Source organism: Vigna umbellata, chromosome 10 (genome assembly GCF_029865625.1).
Source record: "Vigna umbellata cultivar VRB3 chromosome 10, Vumbellata_1.0, whole genome shotgun sequence".
NCBI lineage: Eukaryota > Viridiplantae > Streptophyta > Magnoliopsida > Fabales > Fabaceae > Vigna > Vigna umbellata.
In genome coordinates, this window is record NC_142174.1 from 11,710,070 (window position 1) to 11,735,274 (window position 25,205).

General features: G+C 31.6%; 2 protein-coding genes, 1 long non-coding RNA gene and 1 pseudogene across 5 annotated transcripts; 2 read left to right on the top strand and 2 right to left on the bottom strand.

The window, feature by feature from the left end:
• Positions 1-1,916: 1,916 nt before the first annotated feature.
• Positions 1,917-3,991, bottom strand: LOC124836976 (Putative AT-hook DNA-binding family protein). Its single transcript, XM_047312253.2, has one exon. The coding sequence runs from the start codon at positions 3,628-3,630 to the stop codon at positions 2,728-2,730; it is 903 nt and encodes a 300-aa protein (XP_047168209.1). The 5' UTR covers positions 3,631-3,991; the 3' UTR covers positions 1,917-2,727.
• A 1,960-nt stretch (positions 3,992-5,951) lies between these two features.
• Positions 5,952-9,023, top strand: LOC148191912 (mitochondrial import inner membrane translocase subunit TIM23-2 pseudogene; annotated as a pseudogene). The gene is made up of 3 exons (XR_015782500.1): positions 5,952-7,664; positions 8,583-8,682; positions 8,774-9,023. The product of XR_015782500.1 is annotated as a mitochondrial import inner membrane translocase subunit TIM23-2 pseudogene (transcript).
• A 1,879-nt stretch (positions 9,024-10,902) lies between these two features.
• On the bottom strand, positions 10,903-13,193 carry LOC148191913 (uncharacterized). Of its 2 annotated transcripts, XR_015782736.1 has the most exons (3): positions 12,802-13,039; positions 12,318-12,389; positions 10,903-11,274 (listed from the first exon to the last, which is right to left on the bottom strand). It is a non-coding gene; the product is annotated as an uncharacterized LOC148191913 (long non-coding RNA). The 2 variants fall into 2 exon arrangements; XR_015782735.1 differs by having other exon boundaries at positions 10,903-12,389; positions 12,802-13,193.
• Positions 13,194-23,126: 9,933 nt separating this feature from the next.
• LOC124836966 (MATE efflux family protein) lies at positions 23,127-25,165 on the top strand. Its single transcript, XM_047312236.2, has one exon. The coding sequence runs from the start codon at positions 23,453-23,455 to the stop codon at positions 24,977-24,979; it is 1,527 nt and encodes a 508-aa protein (XP_047168192.2). The 5' UTR covers positions 23,127-23,452; the 3' UTR covers positions 24,980-25,165.
• Positions 25,166-25,205: the final 40 nt, after the last annotated feature.

Consider the following 25,205-nt stretch of genomic DNA (forward strand, 5'->3'; position numbering starts at 1 on the left):
ATTCTTTAAATAAAATTATTTATCTTATCCATATATCTATATATAAAAAGAATTTTTCTTTTTGTATCTGTTTACATTTATTTTTCAATTTTATTCTTAAAAAGTATTTTAAAATTAAAATAATTATTTTATCAATTTTATCCTTTAAATTTTTAAAATTGAATCTTTTTTAAACTTGATTATTTTTTAATTATAAAACTACCTACAAAATAAATACAAATTATTTACAGTTATGAAAATTATATATATTTAATTGTATAATAATAATAATTTTATTATTTTTTATTATAAAAGAAATTAATACACATATTTTCATTGGTTACTTTTTAAAGAAATTAAAATATAAAAAAATGTATCATTCCCTCAGTGTCAATTCAAAAGAAAAATACATTCTCGTAAGTTCCCTTGTATACTTCTTTTAACAAATGCTTAAAAAAATAATATTTGTATCTTATTTTTCTTTTTTCTATTTATTTACAGATAAAGAGAGAGGAAGGCACCTCTGAACAAATAAAAACAATGTCCTAAAAGAACTAAGAAAACAGCCCTAAAAGAAAAAGGTTTACGTGTTTCTTTCCTTAAAGAGAAAAAGGTGATTAAGAGGAGTAGAAAGAGTGAAGCATGGGTATGATTTTGGATGTAGACCAGAAGAGGAGCAACACAACTCAACAAGGACAAATAATTGGTTTAGATTAGACAAGCCAGCCTCTTCTAAAGTAGAGAACTCAGTTTAGGTGCATGGAATGTAATTTCAAAAACAATTTATTTACATTAGAAATATTGATCTAATTAACACTTAATATATATATATATATATATATATATATATAGAGAGAGAGAGAGAGAGAGAGAGAGAGAGAGAGAGAGAATAAAATTGGTATATTGATATAATATGATAAAAAGATATATAAAGAAAAAAGTATATAACAAATAAATAAAATTAAGGGTTGAAAATATTTTTAGTTTCTAAAATTTAATTTAAAATTAAAATTTGTATTTTTTTTTAAGTTATAGGTATAATCTTTCTAACTTCATTGCATTAAAAATTTTTTGGTTTATCAAGAGACGATTTAGTTTTAACATATTTTAGTTCAAATGTTAATATAAAATGTTGTTTAATAAATAAAAAAGTTAATTATTTTTAAAATTTAAAAATTAAAAATATTAACATTTTGAACAAAAATAAACTCTAATTTTAGGTGTAAGCTTAAAAACTTAAATCATATTTAATAGTAAAATTAACATGTATATCTATTATTCTTAATAGAATTTGAACTTGTTTGATTTGAGTTGAGCCTTGTGATGAGTTAAGAAAGGTGTGAGTGAAGGTTTAACATGATCTTTAGAACAAGAGAGAGACAAAGAGGGTGTGAGGGAGACATGTTATATATATAACGTTGTCTTGGTTAATGAAAATATGCCCGAATGCCTCGAAAAACAGCTATCATCAGACATTGCATGTGTCAATCTAGTTGCCAAACTTTCATCTTATCTTCTACTACTACTAACTATATACTATGTACCATAGCCTCTAACATAAAAAAGCATCAATATAATAATCTTTTTCTCTTTCTCTTATGTTGTATGTGCATGAGCATTATAACAACCTAAGGAAATTTTTTATATAAGCAAATTTACAGCGAAAAAACATTTATGATATACGAAAGCATCATGCACAAGGTACATCAAAATCACTAAAAGAAATTAACGATAAATAATTTTAAAATTTCCTAGAATAATATAAATGAGAGATATTGTAAGAATGATAATTAATTAACACTTATTGTTTTTTCATTGGAAGAAGAGTACTGTATTTCTCAAACAAGACAGTCACAACATTTTCTTTAGTTTTTAATGGATATTAAAGTCTAACTATTTAATTAGAATTTGAATAACTTAACTAAGATATTATGCATTTGCTCTTTGATCAAGTGCTTCCACAAGAAATCACTATCACCATTCACTAAATCCACCACAGTATAATGCATATATATGTGTTAACATAAATTAACAAAAGCATGAAACTGAAAAGAACAGAAGGACCGTTACCTTGAGTTCGGAAATGCGAGATACCCAAAACCATTGTTCTTTGGTTGCTAAACCTGCTTCATGCTGCGCTGATATAAGAACCACCACAGAAAAACGAGGAATATTGCAATGATTCAATGAATAACAACTGCAAATGTGAGTCTTCGATTGAAGACACGACATGCAGTAGAACTAGAACTCGATAATTGGTCCAGAATATCTTCGTGTTCTACGTCGTTCTCTTCTTTATTGTGGTTTGCGTTGGTTCTCTTCTTTAAGTAACACGAACTCGTACTACTTTTCCGGTGGAAGTGGATGATAGATAGAAGTAAATTGATTCACCGTTTTGTTTTTCCATAAATAGAATAAAAGTAGGCAATGATGATGCATCCATCCATGAATTTAATTACAGTCTCAAATACACGTGAACATATACCTAAGTAATAATCGAAATGACAGACAAATACTACGAAAGAAGCGAATGGAACCAGAATGGCACGTTGGTTCAACTTAGGATCACTATTCCCTAGCTTTTGGTAACACGACAGTTTGGTGAATCTCTTGCTACGTACGTACCCGACCCACCCAAAAAAGCTAAAAACAAAAGGCATTAATCAAGGAAATTAACCAGACACAGCGATTGATAGATAGCGTTTCACTTACACCAACCATCCACACTGTTACTGTTACTGTTACATGTCAGTAAGGAGAGCGACCCGTTGCCCAGAACGTTTCCGAAGGCATCTGAACGGAATTCAGAAGATTCGGATTAAAGCCGTGAAAAAGAGGAGCAGTTGAATCCCCCAGAAGCGGCTGAGGTGTCTGCGCTTGACCCACCCCGCCGTTGCCGCCGCCTGGTGACCCAATCGAACCTCCCTGAAGCGGCATCGAAGGGTCTTCGTCTTCCAACGGAAGTCTCTCATACGCAGCGTTGCTGAACGAAGCTGACATGATAACCACAGGCCCCGAAGCAATTAGTGCGCCAACCACGCTTCCTCCTACTACCTGCCCTTGTCCTCCAGCCAGATATATCGTCAAACCGGTAGCGGCGGGCGGCGCCGGAGGTGGGAGGAAGGATCCGGCTAGGGACAAGATCTCGAACCTGCCGTGGAGCGTGACGATGGCGCCGGAAGAAGCGGGTTGGCGTAGGGTGACATTGGTGACGGTTCCGGTGCCGCTCATGATGCAAACGCCTCTCTGGCGGCGGCGTGCGAATGTGGAGACGCTCTCGACGATGTCGCAGCCGTCGGCGACTTCCATGACGTGCGTTTTGAGAGCGTTGGCGCTGTCGCGCGTGATGATGATGGGGGGTTTGGGCTTGTTCTTGGATCCGGCGGGTCTTCCGCGAGGTCTTCTTGACATCTCGGTTTCGCCGGAGCCGCCAGCTCCTCCTTCTTTTCCATCACTGTTATTGCTGTTGGTGGTGTTGTTTTCTTCGCGTTCTCTTTTGTGAGCCATGTTTAGGCCTCCGCTGCTTCTGCTTTGCTCGTCTTCGGTGTTTTGTTGTAAGGAGTGAAACTGGTGTTGGTGGTGCAGGTGGAGATCTCTTGCCGCGTGGAAAGGAGGTGAAAGAGAATGGGCGTGTGATGTTATAGGATCCATTGCTTCTCCTTTCTTCTATCTTTTTATTTCTATCTTTCTATATATGCAGCGATGAATATCTCAACCTGATGAGTGGGTACGTATGAGGAGCAGAAAGTGATTTGAATTGCTGAATTCCAATATACGAAATTTGAAAGTAGCAGCGAGGTTACAAGCTTGTTTTGATGGAAGTTAATTTAGATACAGGAAGAGAAGATAGAGGGAGAGATTGAAATTGGAGAGCATGGAAATTGAAGTTGGTCTGCAAGATTGAGATTGAGGAAGAAAAAGAAAGAAAAGGAAGCAGAAAGAAGAAGAAGAAGCAAATGCTGTGTAATGTTGGGTTAGGGTTAGATTCAGAAAATAAATGAAAAGTTTGGGTTAAAGTTTTAACTTATGGACGGTGATTGGTCCCCACCTATGCATTACACTTATGTTTAATTTTTTATTTTATACATGGAGAATCATCTTATTCTACAATAATCCATATTTATTTTTAAAATTGTATATTTGATTCAAAATTACTTAACAACTTCATGTTAAAAATTCTGTCTCTGCGACCCAAAAACTATAGAAAGATAAAAAGTTATTCATATAGCTGGTTAATAAAATATTTGTAAATTGTGAGTGAAAAAAACAAAGATCCTTCATATTTATATATAAACTATCTTTAAGAATGATATCTAAATTCTTCTATATATGTTATAATATCTATAATTTTTTCGGCATCTCTCCTTTTATTCATATATATCATTTAATTTGCGAGGCTAAAACTTTGATTTAAAAAAAAAAATCGAATATCAAATTAAATTATTAAGGGCACTTTTTCTAACTCAACTAAATCAACGTCAAACACTCTATCGTATCTAAAAAGAAGATATATCTGGTGAAGACATGCACACACCAGAAATCATGCTCAATTAGTTAGAAGCCCATCAACCAATAGAAGAATTCTTCATGTTATCTTATTTTATGATTGAAATTTTACTAAATGATACGAAAAGATTAGCTCAGAATCAGCTAGTATAAAAGTTTTCATACACTATTCAATTATGTGTAAATTTTCTATCACATCATTAATTAAACGTATACAATTATAAAACGAGAGTCGAAGAAAAACAAAACCTATAAAACCAACTAGTAATTAATACAAAAAGTCCTGGTAACGGAAACGAAAAGATTAAGATCTGCTGGTGTTAGTTTCGTGATGCTATGAAAATACAAAGAATTAATAATAAATTGACGTGATTAAGTTTGAGTAGGTTTTGTTTGTCGTTTGTGGAGAACATCCACATCAGAAACGGGAACTACGGTCATATGTGGGAGATTTGATTTTTTTAATGAAACCATAGCTGGCACAATTAAAACTTAACTGGACTAGTGACATGCACACACACACAGAGAGTCTGAGGGTGTTTGTTTGTGTTTCAATTTTCTATGAATGACCACATGCACCACTTGGGTCTTCTGCAAAATTCCATCTTTATCGAATATATCTCAACCAAGTTCAACATCAAGGTTGAGCCTGTTCACCAGGTCCACCTCCTCCATGCATGACGCGTGCCTCTTCCCCCGTTTTTCTCGGGTCTACTCTCTGCTCTCTTCCTACTTTAATTTTACTCTTATTTCCCAAACTATCAATCATGTCATCACTCCATTGTTTTACCTTAATTGCTGGCATTAATTATATATATAATATAATCTATCGTGTCTCTTGTCCGCTTCTCGTTTAAACAGAAGAAGGGTTTGCGCCAATTCTTAATTATTAAGGATGCAGAGAACTATATATTAAAATATTAAGTGAAGAAGTTTAATACTTAACTTGTATTGGTGCAGGTTCTAATTAACATGATTGAATGGATGTAGTTGGGAAATTGATTTATTTGAATGGGAAGATTTAGAAGATGGGAAAGAGTTGCATGGTGTTGAAAATGCAATGAGAGTGAGAATGGAAGGGGGCACAGGGAGTGACCCACATGCACCACACTTTGGGACAATCGGCGGCTTAAGTTGAAACCTTTAAGGAGAGTGGAAGCAATGTATTTGATTAAATTATTACTTGAAAACTGAGATTAACATGCATGACATGAAACATTGGGTGCACTGCCACTGCCAGGAAATGATGAGTCTTACGAAAAGAAAGATAATGTAGATTGAGTAGTAATACAATGACACGCCTACGTGGCACTTACATTCATATGACACGGCCGACTTAATATTTTTTTAAAAAAAATTACAGTCTGGATTGAGGGTAAAAAGGGGAGAAGGTTTCGTTCTTGTTTCGGTTGTGAATGAAAAAAAAATTACTACTCTTTGTTTGAGAACCAACTTTGTATTTCTAAACCATAGCTTCTGCAAAACCCTCTCTCCCCACCCGAGCTTACGATCCCTACAAGGATCTCGATGCTCCAATTCGAAACCTTTACCACCTCCCAACCTCGCCGGAGTTCCTCTTCGTTGAAGAGGCCCGCCGAAAGCGCCGCTCATGGGGCGAGAACCTCACCTTCTACACCAGATGCGGCTACCTGGCCGGAGCCGTTGGCGGTGCGGGCTCAGGACTCGTTGAGGGCGTCAAGGCCTTTGAGTCCGGGGACACAATGAAGCTCCGAATCAACCGCGTTCTGAACGCGGCGGGACACTTGGGTCGGGTCTGGGAAACCGGGTCGGGATACTAGGGTTACTCTACGCCGAAATCGAGAGCAGAATCCAGGCGGCAAGAGATGCGGACGACGTATGAAATAGCGTCCCAGCGGGGCTCTGCACCAGCGCACTGTACCGGGCGGCGAGAGGGGTGAGATCAGCGGCGGTAGCCGGAGTGGTGGGCGGCGCTGTGGTGGGAGTGGCCGTGGCGGGGAAGCAAGCGTTGAAACGATATGTGCCTATATAAAAGAAAGATCATCACCCGGTTAGAGTGCGAAACAGAACCTCTAATATCTTTTAATTATATCAAACTTTGAGGGATAAAGAAATGACATAGATTACAGTGTTAGAAAATGATTGTAATAGTTATGTTAAATACGGTAGTGTTGATGGTAGTGACTGAGCATCTTTTGCAGGTTGCAGAGTATTGCTTTCATGCCATGTTTTTTCACTTTTACTATGACTGCAGATTATAGTGTGTAATTTATTGAGTCACCTTGTGATGAATATAGTTTGTGATGCCACTAAAAAAATTGTGATTCTTTTGCCTCTTTTTATGTGATGGGCTTTGCTGGATATGATTTTGAGTGAATACCAAACCTCATCTTGTGTTTCATTGGTTTGCTGGAAACATTTTGGACCGAAAAATCTCATTTTGAATGTGGTTTTTTGTGTGACTGAGATATCATATCAGAGTTCATTATAGTAAATTTTGTTAAACTTATGGTACTGCATAAATATATAGTTTCATCTGTGAGGGATGCGATGGAATTCTTACATAGATTAAAAGTATATTTTATTTTTCAAACCAATTTTATGAGATAAGTTAGACTTCAATTTACTATTATTACCTTATTCGGAAAAGATTGTTTGTGCCTCATCAGATTTTTGATGAATTTTGGTATCTTTGATGATATATTTTGCATGTTTCATTGTTTCTTACCTTCCTCATCTCTCATTGCAGCCTTGTACTTTGAAGGTGTATTAGTAAAGTTGATTATGGCTTGTGATTAGTGATGATGTTTACTCTTTTATGTTTGAATATATGTGCACAAAAGAAGCAGTTTCGAGTGTCAAGAAAGTATTGTGGTTATAATTTATAAATGTGTTTTTGTTGAGAAAATCAATGGTGTTGCTTGGGTTTTTGATAAAATGGATTCCTAAATAAACCTACGGTAGGAGGGGGAATTTTATGAAAAGCTTGTGGCAAAGGTATCTATGTTCAGACTTTTTAGATGAAAGTAAAGCAAAGGTATCATGGAGATGGCCTAAGAGGAAAAGCATAATCTTGGATGTGGCAAAGGGGTTGGCCTATTTGCAGTATGGAGTTCAACCTATAATTTTGCATAGGGATATCAAAGCCACCAATTTTGCAGAGGGATATCAAACCTGCAATCAGTAGTTGGGGATTGAAGGTTTGAAAACAAAAATTAACAAACTAATCTATGTAAAACACTGTGCTGTTTGCTATATTAAAATAAAATTCTGCAGAAAAATGGTTGTTGTTTTAGAATAAAATTCTGCAGAAAATGGTGCTGTTTTGACATAAAAATGCTGCAGAAAATTGCTGTTGTTTTATACTACAATTTTGCAGAAACCTTTGCTGTAAAACCTCCATAAAAACTTTGTTGTTTGCTGCCAAAAAGTCTGTCTGTTAACTATTATAAATGCTGTAAATTCCTTGCTGTTTTTACACCAGAAAAGTCTTTCTATTGGGTTAAAAATCCTGTATAAAACATTGTTGTTTGTTGTTGTTTTGGCTGTTGTTACTATCGTAAAATCCTTGCTTTTTTAGTATAAAAGTGCTACAGAAAAATTCCTTCCTGTTTTGGTTAAGAAACTTGCATAAAAGACTCATTGTAATTGCTGTAAAATCACATGTACATAAGTTTAGCATTGACCATGGCTGTTGGATTAACGTGCATGAAATGTGATGTTAATAGATGTGGTGGTTTAAATAGGTGATTTATATATATGAAATTGACTGTTCGAAAACTGAGTTCATTTGAGCAAATAAACAATTCTTGTTGTTAATCTTAGATGATGGATTGCTAGAAATTAAAGGTTATCATGTGAGAATGGATCATGATGATATTATATGCTATGCTAGTATGGTTTTACAGAGTTATATGGTATAATTGTGATGTTTATGTTGATTAGTGTATAATAGAATTAGTGACAAACTTTAAATGTTATGCTAAAATAGTCAAAGTGATATTATTGTTTAAAATATTAATTGATTTACTAATTTTATGGATGCAATTTTTGTATGTTTAAAATATTATTGGGTTGTGTGATATAAGTGATGTTTCTAATATTTCTTTAATGTGTAGGTATGATTGTGGTATGTTGGTGATTAAATATATGGAGTTATGGGACGACATACCTAAATTTGATAAATTTGATGGGAATGAAATGTCCGATTACACAATGGTTTGTATTATTTATGTATATCTTTATTTTAATATAATTTATGATAAGAGATTTATAACTGGAATATTTGACAAGAGTAATGTTATTGCAGGAACAATTACAACTTCTGCCACAACAATGTTCATCAAAGTACTGTCATGAAGAAATGTGGGATGCAATATTCAATGAAGTCATGAAGTAGGAGAATATAAACAAGTTAAATACACTAAAGAAGGGGAAAAAGTTGTAATAGGAGGTCAACATGATTTCATTGATGTACATATTGAACACATGCTTCATGAAATATGATTGATTAGGATATAATTTTTGTTATTGGTTTTCATGTTGTTTAGTTTGTGTAATGAAGAATATGTTGTACTGGTTAATGTTTATGAATCTTATCATTCAATATAAAATGCTTCATGGTTTAAAATATAAGTTTGGTTAAACATAAAAGTTTTGATGCCAACCATATAGTAGTCCCTACATTTTTAGGAGAAGGTGATAGTTCATGGTGATGAACTTGATATAACCATTTAATGCACCAAAGAAATTGAGTAAAAAATCACATAACATTTATGATATAACCGCTTACTGCACCAAAGAAATGTGATAATGGATATTGAATTTAATCACTTATATTATTGTACAGAATCTCTTTCAAAAATAATCACATAGGAATGAGTAGATAACCACGTAACACTTATTATATAACCACTTACTCTACCAAAGAAATGTAATCATTAATATTGAATTTAACCACTTCTACTGTTGCACAAAACCTCTTTCAAAAATAAAGACATATAACTTAGTAGATAACCATTTACTGGACCTAAGAAATGTGATGATTGATATTTAATTAAACAATTTCTATTCTTGTACATAACCTCTTTTAAAAATAACCGCATAGGACTTAGTAGATAACCACTTACTACACCTAAGAAATGTGATGATTGATATTGAATTAAATCACTTTTATTGTTGTACAAAATCTCTATCGAAAATAACCACATAGGACCTAATATATAACAATTTACTGCACCAAAGAAATGTGATCATTGTTATTGAATTTAACCACTATTATTGTTGTACAAAACCTTTTTAAAAAATTACCACATAAGGCTTAGTAGATAACCACATACGGCACCAATATATTTGATGAAATCTAACCTCAAAAACCACAACATTTGTTGTTCATAAGAAATTGAGTGTAAAACCACATAACACCTATTATATAACCACTTACTACACCAAAAAAATGTGATCATTGATATTGAATTTAACCACTTTTATTGTTGTACAAAATTTCTTTAAAAAATAACCACATAGGATTGAGCAGATAACCATATACTGCACCAATAAATTTGATGAAATCTAACCTCAAAAACCACAACATTTGTTGTTCATAAGCAATTGAGTATAAAACCACATAAGACCTAATATATAACATTTTACTGCACCAAAGAAATGTGATTATTGTTATTGAATTTAACCACTTTTATTGTTGTACAAAACCTCTTTAAAAAATAACCACATAGGATTGAGCAGATAACCATATACTGCACCAATAAATTTGATGAAATCTAACCTCAAAAACCACAACATTTGTTGTTCATAAGCAATTGAGTATAAAACCACATAAGACCTAATATATAACAATTTACTGCACCAAAGAAATGTGATTATTGTTATTGAATTTAACCACTTTTATTGTTGTAGAGAACATCTCTCAGAAATAACCACATAGGACTTGGTAGATAACCACATACTGCACCAATAAATTTGATAAAATATATCTTAAAAAACACAAACATTTGTTGTTCGTAAGCAATTGAGTAAAATACCACTTAGGCATGAGTATATAAGTACTTCCTGCACTAATAAATGTGATCATTGATATTGAATTTAACTACTTTGTTATTGTTTATTTGTACATAACTACCTTAACAAATAACCACATAACACTTAAGACATAACCACTTACTGGACCAATGCTTGTGAAATCAGTTTTTCACTCACTTGTGCCATTTATCTTTGATTTTTGGCAGGGTGTTCATAATTATTTGCTTTAATCATTGTACTTCGTTGTGCTATGGTTTAAAAGTTATTCAACTGCAACACTTGGTGCAATTTATTTTGTTATTAATCATTTCGTCAGTTGTACAAAACCACTTTAATATATAACATCTTTAACCAGTTTCTGGACGAATTTGTCAATTTTTTTTATATCACAACATCATATAAAACTTAGAACATAACATACATTACATTACCACTTAATTACATTATCACTTAATGCAACAACACATTCATGAAGCTAACTTTAGTACTTCACTAATTGTACTACATAACAAAGTCGTGTAACCACGCACAATATTCAAAAATGACAAGGATAAAATTGAAATACAAATCAACAAATTATGAAAGTCCTCAATTTGTTTTACTTTTAATTGTTCTTATTTGATCCACTGCTTTCATGTTTGTCGTTGTAAACAGGTGAAATCAATTTGCTAAGGATGTCATCAACAGAACGTGTTGGAGGCTTTTGGTAACAATTGGTATTGATAGACGTACTAGGTCATCACTTCGGCAACCAATATCACTTGCAAAAACCTGCACATACGGGGAGTATCATTCAAAGTGATAAAAAAAGTTCAAAAAATATATAACACCACAATAATTCTTTGTTAAAACTGCATTAGCCTCTTTAAAAATCTGTGGTTGAATGTAAATGTTTATCCTACTAAGTATCCTATCCATCTTTCCGATAAATGTACATCTCTTTAAATTTCCTCCTTATTGGTGTGCCTAAAAGATTAAAAATGCATGCGGTATCAATCAGGATACAACCACCTTAGTTATAATTGTAGCTAAAGGATAAATATTTCTATATTGTTACTTGGTTGATATGTGACCATTCCCAATGGTTATGTGCTTGTGGAGAACAATTAACTTCCAATAAAGCACTTCATATCATCAAGCATGATGGAAACACAAAAATTAGTATACTTAGAGCAACCAATAAATTTCTATAACTTATTTTAGTTGTTCCTACTTTATGAAAGGAGAGTAAATCTACCATGACAACTTCAGATGGCCATATAACCTGTTAAAAAGAATCACAACACATGTAACCAGAATCAATTAAAACAACACAGCATATATACTTCCAATTTCCAATCCACAAATTAAAACACTAACTAACACCCACATGATACTTCCAATACTTTCAACCCTCTTCAATTTCACCACCCACAAAAATCTATACGCACATTCTATTTACACTAAAGCCACTCCAGTATCCAACTTAATATTCTCCCTTGATATGACGCTCTTGAATTCTAAAGAGTGTTTCTCCCCTTTTTCAAATTTCAATTCCTAAGTTGTTATTCACAAATGGAAGGGCAAAATTCACAAATATAAACCATTTACCAAGAGAATATTTATTGTATATACTTAAGACATAAAAGTGAAGATACTTCTTCATTTTATACACTTTTAATTAATCCAAACATAATTATCCAAGTGTGAGAAATTCATTAATAACTGTGTTTACAGTTGTTAGCAACCCTAGGTCAAATAAATATGAAATGCATGACGATATGTCAATAGAGAAAAAGAAAAGGATTATTTATGATAAGGGAAAAATGAAGAACTTGTCCAGTATTTGCTTCCTCCTCTCCGACAACCAACATGTACTTGTACTGAGCTAATTGTGCTTCTCGTACCTGCAAAATGTCACAACTTCAATTTAAAGACATTTCTCTTCAATCAAGAAACAGCTTTCAATTACAGATTTACTAAACATTTAGTATACAAGTTACAAATCAAGCAAACCAGATTTGTCATAAATCAATATTAGTTTACAATACAAGACAATCAAATTTGTCAAACAGGGAAACTAACCAAAATAATATGCCAAATTACACATTCAAACACAGTTTTCAAATTAGACAGAGATAACTCCCCAAACCGTATTCTCTCAGTGCTTGTCACAGATTGAGAATTTAGTGTTCTCCCTACCGCAACTCTCCCTCAGACCACCTTGCCCCCTTTAGTATAGGGTTCACCAAAATGAAGCAAATACAAATGGAAAAATACAAAAATCATGACAAAAGAAGAAACAAAGAAGAACCATACACCCTCCGATTAAGTGGCACCCATGGAGTTCTCGCCTTCTCTATCAACCGAACCCTACCACAGCACGCTAAAGAAGAACCATACACCCTCCGATTAAGTGGCACCCATGGAGTTCTCGCCTTCTCTATCAACCGAACCCTACCACAGCACGCTCTTCCACTTCTCCGCTTCTCTATCACCCCCAACCCTAGCAAAGCACGAAGAGCTCTTCCAAAATGTGAAATCAGACAAACTGCAAAACTGAATACAGAGAGCACCCTAAATAAAACGCAGCGTTTAATTTAGAGGGTAAATGACAATATCACCCTTCTGTACATTCACAAAATTTGGGCCCCACCGCGTGTCATATGAATGTCAAATACTTTGACCGTGTCAAAGTATTCTTTTTCAATGTAGATTATAGCACTTCAGTTGCAACAAGGTGTGAAAAAGAGTACTCTCTCCTTTCCCTTTTTAATCATGCAGCCACTCATCCCTACGTACCTTCACACAAACTAAATTTTACAAATTTAATATTACTCACAAAAAAATTATATAAAAAATAAAAACAGGTATCACCATAATCTTTATCCAATATAAATCTTATAACTGTGTTCTCATCGATCATTATTCCTTCACACTTTACGTTTTTTTCTATTTTATCTAGGGTTTCCTATTTTTTTTATTTTATTTTGAGTTTTTTTCGGTTTCTTATTTTTTCAAAGTTGGAATCGAATGGATAAATAACTGTCAAAGCATTCTGATAATCAATTAATTAATTATATTGATCAATTATCACAGTTAAATTATGTTTAATAAATGTAATCATTTATTTCTTTACCTCTGTATTTCAGAGTTAGTTTTTGGTTAGGATTCATTCGATTGTAGTCCAATAACCAAATAAGTATGCTTTATTTTATTTAATTATATTGAATTTATGTTGATGAGTTTAATACGTAAGTTACCTAATGATCATCTATATATATAACAGCTAATCGTTGAACGTGGTTTCCAAAGTCACTAGAAATTAATCATTTTTATGAGATAAATACACCGACGATGTATACGGTACAGTAACTAAACTTGAATTTTGCTTTATCAATCTAGGAGTGGTGGATATAAAATAGAAGGCAAAATCCAGAGTGTGGGTGGACAGAGAAGACAACAGTGAAAAGCGGCGGAGAGTTTGCTGATATGAAACTGAAAGAAATTAATTAACAGAAAAGTGAATGAAAGAGAAGAGAGGTAGCTGGTGAGAATTAATCGAGAAGTTCCCACAAGCTAAGTTAAGATGAATATGATATATATGGTGTCATTCTGCGTAAATAAAAACTCACTCCATGCATCCAAAGATGCTCTTTGTCGGCTCCAAACCCTTTCTTTAACCAAACTCATGACGGTGGACCCCTCCCTCCTTCCCTGTCAGATTCTTAATTAGTGCTAATCCAAGTTTAATCCACTAACTATTCAACTCTAATTCAACCTTATTCAAACCTCATATTTCCATCTAATTACTTTTATATCAAATCCTCCTATTTTTTACTCCAAATCTTCAATACTTACAAATCACAACTATCACCAACAGTTCTGCATAATCTAACTATACTATGCAGTACTCTGATTTCTATCAGTAACTTGAGAAGTTGAATTCTGCAGAATATCCACGGTTTTTACTTCTTTAAATAATAATATAGCTGTTACCACATGTGTAAAATTAAAAGACAGGGATTGAGTATGGACAAAAATACAGACATGCAGGTTAACCACGCTTAATTTACAGTCATCCGCTGTGTTAATTATTTTAGTATTATTGACAAATATACCATATAAGTTATAAAAAGTTAACATCATCTTCTTGACGATGGCATATCTTATTCACTTTCTTTCTTTTACGAAATTAAAACCCTTATATCATTAAATAGTATACATAATATATTAAATTTTATTTAAATACTTAATAATATAATTTTCTCACCCAAATATGAAGTTATACGTGCATTATTTGCACTCAAACATAATAATTAACTAAGAAGGAATGCGTATTTTTTTAGTTTGGATATATGTCTAAATATTTTATTTAAAAGTAGCTAACTTTTTCCTTAAACTAATAATTTATTCTTTTAATTAAAAACCTATAATAAAATCATACACTACTAAATCTTGTAAATTTATAAAGATCTTCTAGTTTTATTTAATATATATGTTCAATATATTTTTTTTTTCTCAAAACTTTACTAACAATAGTTACCTAAGGTAAAAGTAATTAATATTTTAATTTATTTCTTATGTCACTTTTTACAGATGGAAAAGTCTCGATAAACGTGCAAAAAAAGTATATAAGTAGCATTCAAAAATTGAATAATAACGTATATAATAATTTATTTTACAATAAACATATCTTAAGTAAGAAATACAAATAATTATATTTATAAAAAATACAGAAAAACTATGCAAGGCAATTTTTTTTTATCTTTTAAATGTAGTTTTAGAACTATAATTGAGTCAACCAAACATAATTATTGCTGTAGATGCTTGTATGTTTGACTGCCATCAATGGCTGTATATGCAAATATAGGCTTAGCAATCAACTCGATAAGCTCCATATCTAAAAACTTCGTTATGTTCTGAGCTTGATAAATAATTTTTATTGATTATAAACAAGTTGACGTAGTTCAATGAAATATATAATCCAAAAGCATGTTCTTATTGCACAGTTTTACAAGGATCATTAATCCACTAACAGTAGCAAGAATCATATACATATTAGAATCATTATCTGTAAACAAACAACGAGAAACAGATGTTTTTTTAATAGCATCCCAGAAACAGATGTAACTTGAGAAAAGGAACAAATATATAGAAGTGTCAAATGTTTAATGATCAATCTCTCACCTCACATCTTAGATTTAGAAAGTTTGGTAACCTTATAAAAGTTTATCCAATATATATAAATTTATAAAATTGATAATCATTCATGTTGTCTTTTATCAAATTTAAAACATTATAAGTGAACTTAGATTACTTTCTTTATTAATGTAACACCTGTTACTTTAGATTTAAATCCTACAAAAAATACTAAAACATAAAAAATACAAACAAGATAGAGATAATACTAAGAGTTCATTTTGTAAATCCTACTATTGATTTAGGAGTAATATATAGATGGCGGACTCAATTATTCAAAACACATATCCTTAGAATTCTTCCAAAAAACACCAGTTAAAAAATTTACTAAACCATTCAACTTTTCTTTCACATATTTATCCTTGTCAAAAATTAAAAATAAAAATATCAAATATATGACTATACTAAAAACACAATATATTGATATATTTATTTATGTTTTATTGGGACAATTTATGTAAAGAAAATTTATTTTATTTTTACGGATTCTGAAAAATTATAATCACACAATACTAAAAGTAAGCATAACGTCGAGAAAAAGAAACAGAAAAATAAATTCATGACTTCATACTATATTTAAAGTATGCTTACATTTTATTCGTCGGTTCTTACATTAATAATGAAAATAAAAATATTCTGCTTTTATGATTATTTTATCTTTATATTACGTGTCAAATAAATATAAAAGTTTGTTATCAAACTTTTACTCTATAATTTAATTATCTATATTTATCACTTTGGATTATATTGTTATTGCATATAAATAGTCGATTTACTAATAGTCATGACAATTATTTTTCCTTCGTAAACCCATGGACAAATAAGATATCAAAATTCGGTGAATATCAATATAAACCAACATTCGTGTCTCTCTCTACCAGACAATCGCATGAACTAATTTAATCCTAATGACTCAAATTTATTACAATAATTAAGATTAGTTGAGAGGATTAGATTTGATGAAGGTGAAGATCTTGAATTCAATTAGCATGATCCGAATAATAATAATAATAATAATAATATATGATAAAAACAGGAAATTAGACATATCGAGTCGAAATTTAAAATGCAGAAAAAATAAAGAGATAGATGGAGAGACAAATGAGGATGTGATGTAGGGTAGATCCATGTGAATAACTAATCCATGGATTAATAATAACAACAACTTCAATCACCCTATCCCTGTCCCTATCCCTATCCCAGATGTACGCTATAAGCAACCTTTGACCATTTTTTTGTCCACACTCATACATAAATACACAAATATATGTGTGTGTATATATATATATATATATATATATAGATTGACCCTTCAACACTAATTTCTCTGTCTCGCCATTTTTTTTCTTTGTTTTATATTAATAAATTCAAGAAAAAAAATAATTGTTCCAATTAATTATTTATAATATACTTAATTTAGACACATTTGATTTATTCCTTTTAATAAAAGTATCTTCTATTTCGCAAATCTCTTAGAATGTTGATGAAACCAAGTGATCATTTGGAGAAGTATTTAACTCTCCAAAACTTTACTCTAGTTATAATAATAGACATCCTGTATATCTTTAATTTTATTTTAATTGATTCCGAACTTTGGTTCATTTATAAATAACTATTTAAATTTTAATTTTGTGTAATTGATCCTTAAAGTTGTATTATTGTAAAAGCATGCCTAAAATTTTAATATCGTAATAGTTTTACAAAAATTTCCATTTTTTTATAAATAATTATTTCCAAAAATTAATAAGTTTTCCAGATTGATTAGAATAGCATTAAAAATGTAGGCATCAATTATATTAAAAAAATATTCAATATTGTTACAGATAATTAATCTTTAACATTATAACAATAGTCTTTAAAAATTTTCATTTTTTATGAAATTTTTCATTGTTTAACATTATAATAATTAATATTTTTAAGGATTAATTAGAATAACATTAAAATCTTTACTTGTTTGTTTATAAAAATACTAAAGTTTAAATATCAAATAGAACAAAATTAAAATTTAAAGTGTTTATTTATATAAGAGATAAAGTTTATGGTATCTATTTGTAAAAATGTACAAAGTTTAGAGAATAAAATACTATTTCATTTTTTTATAAAAACAAGTTTTTTTTATCCGCAACATTTATTAAAACGAGTTAAATCAATATTTGAACGAAAATTACCTAGTAGAAGATGTTAAATTAGATTTCGTAAAGTAGACGAATTTGATAAAATTATGTAATCAACTATGGTGATATGGTTATTGAGTAAAATAACGTAAAATAACCTGAATCATATAATAAAAATAACGTTAAATAAATCATATAATAGCCTCCAAAAAGGTTAAATTAATGTTTTCAGAAACTAAAGCTAGCTTATAAATCAGTTAATTTGTCTATAACTTTTAAATTTTCATTTTTCTCTTATAAAAATCTTTTAAACACATATTATTGTATACATTAGTTTTTATTACACACTATATACTAGCCTTTTATTTCACATTTTATTAACTGGTATTTATATCCCGGTACTTATTTATTTCACATTTAATTAATAAAGATTATTATTGCAATATATATAGCGGTATTTATTAATTATAAATATAAATACTTTGTTTATAGACAGTTTTACTATGTAATAGGTACATCGATTAACTGCACTAAAGACTAAAAAAAATATAATTTATAAGACTCTTATTTACTAAAAACAGTTACATGTTTGCATTAATTGAATGGTATGGTAGATCAATTCTAAGAAGAAAGGACAAACTTATGGCCACGTGAGTGGCAGCTGTTAATTGGAATCTGTTTTAGTCGTCACTTGAATTAAAATCAACCTCAGATGCAGTTGTCTGTAAATGAATAACAACCAAATAATTTAATTAATTTAATTTTTCTTTTCTATATTTCATCTCTGCCTTATTCTTTCTTATTTAGTAATCACAGATTACCAAAGTACTTACTTTGTCGTCAAATGTCACAATTCTTCACTTTAGGAGTAATTTTTAAAACACTTACCAAAATACATAGATTTAAAAGAGAATAAAAGAATAATAAGCTATTCTTAAAATAAGTTGTTTATGTTTATGATTTTTCTAAAAGATATTCACTCCAGCTTTCTTTTAAAAGAATACGCTAAAAATGTGTTGGGTCAAAACATTTCAAAATTCTGAAATAGAAGATCTCTTTTAATTCAGCCCGTGAATCCGACCCGCATTACGATGTTCGTTCATTTTAATTGGGCCGGTACAGATCTGTTTAACCCAGCTCATTGTTATTGGGCTTAATGTTATATTCCAATCTTATATACTTGTTAGGAAAGAAAAAGTTATCAATGACACTATTAGTTTGTTGTAAAAAAATTAATTTAACAGTTATATTTTACTTCTCATAAGTTATATGAACTTTAATAAATTTTAAATAATTAAATTGAATTAATATTTCGTTGTCTTACTTTAGTGTACCCGTTTCTTAAAATATTTGTATGATGTTATTAATCAATTACATATATAAATATTTGAATCACAGAATTTATACACTTCATCATCATAATAATTATGACATATAAATTGTGTGTTTATTGATTGTATAATAGATATTCTTTTTTATTGTGACCAATAAAAACTATAAATACAAACGTATAGTCAAAATTAAACGATAAAAACGTATAACATTTTAAAATATAAGTAACAACTAAGAAAGAAAAAGTTATATAAATAATGTTAAATGTTAAATATTATTACCATATTTATATCCGTTAATATATTTTTTTTCTAACCATTTCATTAGTTGAACCACTTGACGATTTCTCCATAATCATCTATTTCAAATTGCCCGCAATTTTGATATTTTTTTAATAGTTTATGTAGCAAGCATTGGCTTTTATTATAAAAATTGTGGGTGTTTTATTAACGACATGTATTTAATATTAGTGTTACACTCTTAGATTTTATAGTTATACTTTACAATATTATTTTAATTTTACTTTTTTATGTTAAATTTGAAAATCCTAAGTTCTTAACTCGCAAAGTTTTTTCTGAGTTTGTTAAACGTTAGCGACTTTCTAATAGTTTCTTCTTTGAAATCCATATAAAATAATTATCTTCTTTAACAAAATTATAGAATAAAATATGCAAGCAATGATTTTAGATAGTCATAAAACATGAGGATACATATTAAATTGTTACTTCCTACAAATATGGTAATTGTTTTTAAGAATATAGCTGTAAAAACCTGCACAAATATGGTTCCAATTTCTCTTCTAAACCTGCAAAAATATTATATACAGTATAAACTATAAACTTCAAAATTAGTCCTTAAGATTTTATTATGGGTGATTAATGGAATTAGTAGAATAAATTTTATTTTAAACTATAGTAGATTGAATAAAAAAGAACTTTTAATTTATTTTGATTTATTAAAAGTTTAATTAAACTTTCCGATGCATTCATAGAAATAGTATTGAAAAAAATATATATACATTTGAAAGCTTTTTAAAAAATACGAAATTTTTTATCATTTTTATATTTATAAAAGGAAGTATTTTAATAGATGAATTTATTCGTAGGTAGACAGGATAAATAATGGATAAATGAATTGTTTTATCACTTTATATTTTAACAGTTAAATGTCTTTTTTTATAATCTTCAAAATTTCCAATTAACTTTAATATATGAAAAAACAATTCATTATGGTAATTTATTAACTTAGTTTTTCACTATCAAATATATAAAACAAATATAATTTTATAAAGTAATACTGACGAGTTTTTTCAATCTATTTATGTAGTGAACCAAAAAAGATAAAAGTTATTTAGATAGATTGGAAACACTGCTTAGTAGAAGAATCCCTTTGAGGCTGAAATTAAGCGGTGTGAGATATTCTTAAAGATTAGTTGTGAATCTTAGGTTCTTTTCATTCCTAGATCAACTCCAAACAAAAATAAAAAATAAAACCAGTGTGGCACTAGTTGAAACTGACATGTGACTAGATTCCTATCACAATTAAACAGTAAATCCAACTGGTTTAAAAAAACTAATTTCTAGATTATCTCTTCAAATCGTATGAATAATCAAGGATTTAATTTGGATAAACTTCATCCCACGATTGACTTTGGTAACTACTAACTATTGTTAATTTTTGGCCACATAATCTAGCATCTAACCATTTTTTAACCCCAAATTCTTCATCAGGAAAACACTTTCATGTAGATATTCAGAACTTTGCTTCTTTTGCCCTAGTGGAAGTGTGGTTGTGTTGTAATTTGAATGTTAACTAGCAGCTAGGTAGATTTCTTGGCCCATTGAAAGTTTTTTCATGTTACATGTAGGAGTAGGACAACGTGATGAAAATGTTATGAAACCAATTCGAAGAAAGATATGAATCTTCATGATTGAAACAAAATAATACTTCCATCTTTTCTTCTTAAACCTTAGCCCCTTTAAGACAAAGTAAAGAGGTACACATCAATTTCCACTCAACAATTTTATATATAACAAACATACTTCAAGACAACTTCTTATACCTTTTTCTATCAATAATTTCAACTTTCTAAACTTGTTTCCTTCTTATTTTTCTCTTTTATCATTGTCACTTAATTATCTTATCATCATTCCAATTACAATTATTTCTTCTTTTTCAACCCTCACCATCATCTATTCTCTCTCACAACTCCATTAGCTTCTTCTCATTATTCTTTCTTACATATAAATCGATAGTTATTAACAATCTCTGGCATTCCATTTTTTGCAATCCTCTTTACACCTATTTTCAGCTTTCAACGTGCACAAATTTTGAAAAGGGACAAACATTGAACATAATTTCTAAAATTGTATCCCTCTATCATTCTCGTATTTATCCTTCATATTAATAAACATCTAATCGACTCTTTAAAATTTTAGAGTTTCATTTAAATTTCTAAGTGTTCGATCTTCAAAAAAAGATAACGAAAAAGACAACTCTAATAAAACTGGAATTCAATACGTATAAAGAATCAACATAATTATCTTTCATCTTAAAATATTAAGATAATAAATTTATATTTTCGTATACGATCATCAATTTATTCAACGTATATTTTGTAATAAAAATAAAAATAATATAATAGGAATTAAATGGAATATTAAAATATTTCAAAAGCTAAATTAATCATTTATTTATTTTATTAAAATGAGTAACTTATTTGAATCAAATCTATACATGAGTGTCTGTAAGTAATGTACAGATATAATCATTTAACTTCATTTACACGACATAAATTACTCATGATATTGAAGTTTCTCACTGCCATTTGCATACATAAATATATGGTTCAAGTTGTGAATTAGAATATGATTGAAAAGGAAAATAATATAGTGGCAATGGAAGAGACAAGTTGAAAGATTGGGTTTTGTAAACTTTTGTTCTGCATTTGGACCAACCCTTCACCCCACTAACAACTTTACAGCATCGTGAATGGGAAAGTAGCATACGTGCAGGAGATTTTCAACAATAAAAGAAAAAAAAAAGATTCAACCCTTAAGTATACGATTCCAGCTTTCGGTTCTCTTTTCCACTGTGCTCGCTGCTATCACAATCTCTATATTAATGATATTTATCTGTTAAAGTAGCACTTCATGGTTAAAAATTCCCAAGATTCCTTAGCCTTAATGTTGGAACTATATCCTCCTAGTACCTACAACAGTTCTTTTGTATGTTAAATTATCCAGGTAGATACTCATAAGCTTGTAGCATTTCATTGATTCTCGCTCATGCATATGCACTGAAATGGCCAAAGACATGAATATAAATTTCAAGTTTCGACCTAACTGGGTATCAACCGACGGAATTTAATTATCAACCAGAATCAATGTATACATTGTGGATTCAAACCGGCTTTTATTCTTCATTAATTCTTCAACTTTCTAAGATTATGTATTCGCCAATATACCTCGCTCGAATGGGATGGGATCGATCATCCTAAGATTGATTGCAGTTGTCGCCTACCTGCATGCATGCAGTGTCAAATAAAAAAAAATATGGTGTAATTGAAATTTTTTTAAAAAAAAAGAGACATAGTATAACAAAATGTCATAATAATATAAGTATTTTGAATGTGCGCGTGGGAAGATGAACCTGGGAAGGGAATATTACCACCGATTTGATTAAAGAAAGAATATATTTTCTTATATTTTTGGTTGAAAAGAACGTATGTTTACAGTGTGTAAGGAAGGTTCTCTTATCTGCGAATCGAGGGGCATAAGCATAAGACGGTGAAGGGATTATTATTTTCGCACTTTAGAATTTATCCGCTTGGTTTGTACGTAAAAACGAAAATCTCGTTTAAATTTTAAATCAGTTTTGAAATTCTACGTTTTCGAAAAACTTATCATATAATTTAGTAATAAAATATATTTAGCTATTGTTTGTGTTGTAGTTTGTACAAGTAATATAATTATTTGTGGTAATGTTTTGATTTGAATAAAAAAAAGAGGATACCCCAGAGATACTGCATAAAAGGGTTTTGCCTGAATGCAAATGAGTTGAAGAAAACGTGTAGTTGCAAATATTGTTCTGAAAGTAGGGTTCTTGTAGTAACTGAAGTGCGTTATATGGTCTAAGGCATATGGCTCACGCACTATAAATCTTTTACCAACCGCTTCCTTTATTTGGCACTTGAGAAAAGTATATTAGCACCCCTCTGTTCCGCTTAGAAAAACTAAAACTCCCTATTAACAAACTCCTGCATTCAACCAATCCGAGGTACAAAGGGAAAGAGACCAGACGCAGAACTTAGCACAGCAACAATGTCAGCAACATGTAAAGTGGGAGACAACCTAAGCTTAAACGACGAAACCAATCAACCCTTGTCACCTCCTCCTCCACTACAAGACCAAAACTATGCAGCCAATTCAGTGAAGATGCTGATCTCAGAGCTAAGAGTTCAACGAGGAATAGCCCTTCCAATGGTAGCCATGAATTTGGCTTGGTTTGCCAAAACAGCCATCACAACAGCTTTTTTAGGCCGTCTCGGGGAGCTCAGCTTAGCAGGTGGAGCTCTCGGCTTCACTTTTGCTAATGTCACTGGCTTCTCTGTTCTCAATGGTATATGCTGTGCCATGGAACCCATATGTGGCCAGGCTCATGGTGCCAAAAACTTCAGGCTCCTTCACAAAACCCTTCTCATGACAATCTTATTGTTGTTATTGGTATCGCTTCCCATCACTTTCTTGTGGCTTAATGTTGACAAAATTTTGATTCATTTTGGCCAACAGCAAGACATCTCCATTGTGGCCAGGACCTATGTTTCCTCTCTCATACCCGACTTGTTTGTTGCCTCGCTCTTCTGTCCCTTAAAGGCCTACTTGAGCTCTCAGAGCATAACTCTTCCCACCATGTTTGGTTCGGCTGTGGCACTAGCTTTCCACATACCCGTTAACATAGTGCTCTCAAAGACCATGGGCCTCAGAGGAGTCGCCATGGCGGTTTGGATTACTGATCTTATTGTTGTGATCCTGCTAGCCATTTATGTTTTAATTCTTGAGAACAAAAAGGGAAGCATGTGGAAGGAAGGAGGGTGGTGGGATCAGAGCGTTCAGGATTGGATCAGGCTGGTGAAGCTTTGTGGATCATGCTGCCTCAACACGTGCCTTGAATGGTGGTGCTATGAGATCCTAGTTTTGCTTACTGGCCACCTCAAGAATGCTAAGCAAGCCGTGGGAGTTTTGGCCATTGTGCTAAACTTCGACTATTTGCTTTTCTCGGTGATGCTGTCGCTGGCCACATGTGTTTCCACGCGTGTCTCAAATGAGCTTGGTGCTAACCAAGCTGGCCTTGCTTACCGATCAGCGTATGTGTCTCTGACATTGGGTTTTATCTCTGGTTGCATAGGCAGTCTGCTGATGGTGGCTGCCAGGGGAATTTGGGGGCCACTGTTTACCCATGATAAGGGAATTATAAAGGGAGTAAATAAGACAATGTTGCTGATGGCTGTGGTGGAAGTGTTTAATTTTCCTTTGGCAGTTTGTGGAGGGATAGTTCGAGGAACAGCACGACCTTGGTTGGGCGCATATGCGAATCTAGGTGGATTTTATTTCCTGGCTTTGCCACTTGGTATTGTTTTTGCCTTCAAGCTCCGTCTTGGGCTTGTTGGACTCTTCATTGGACTTCTTGCTGGTTTAGTTACGTGCTTGACGTTGTTATTGGTATTAATTGCACGGTTAAACTGGGTGGAAGAAGCCGCCAAGGCACAAACACTGACAAGCGACGAGCAGGTTAAGGAATTTCCCAAATATGACGCAGAAACACGAATAGACGCCCGTGAAAAAGTATAAGTGTATCAAAGCTTCATCTAACCATGTTCATACGTATCTCCAAACACCGGAACAAAACTAAAAAGACATGGAGCCCATACATATAATATCTCAGTTGCTTGTCGTGTCATCCCCCATTTTTGTGATTCAGTGCTCAAGGACTTTCTTGAAAATCCCTTTAAAGCAACCCATATGATTTACCTGTCATTTTATGTCCCTTTCTCCTGCCTTACTTTAGCGTGCGTGC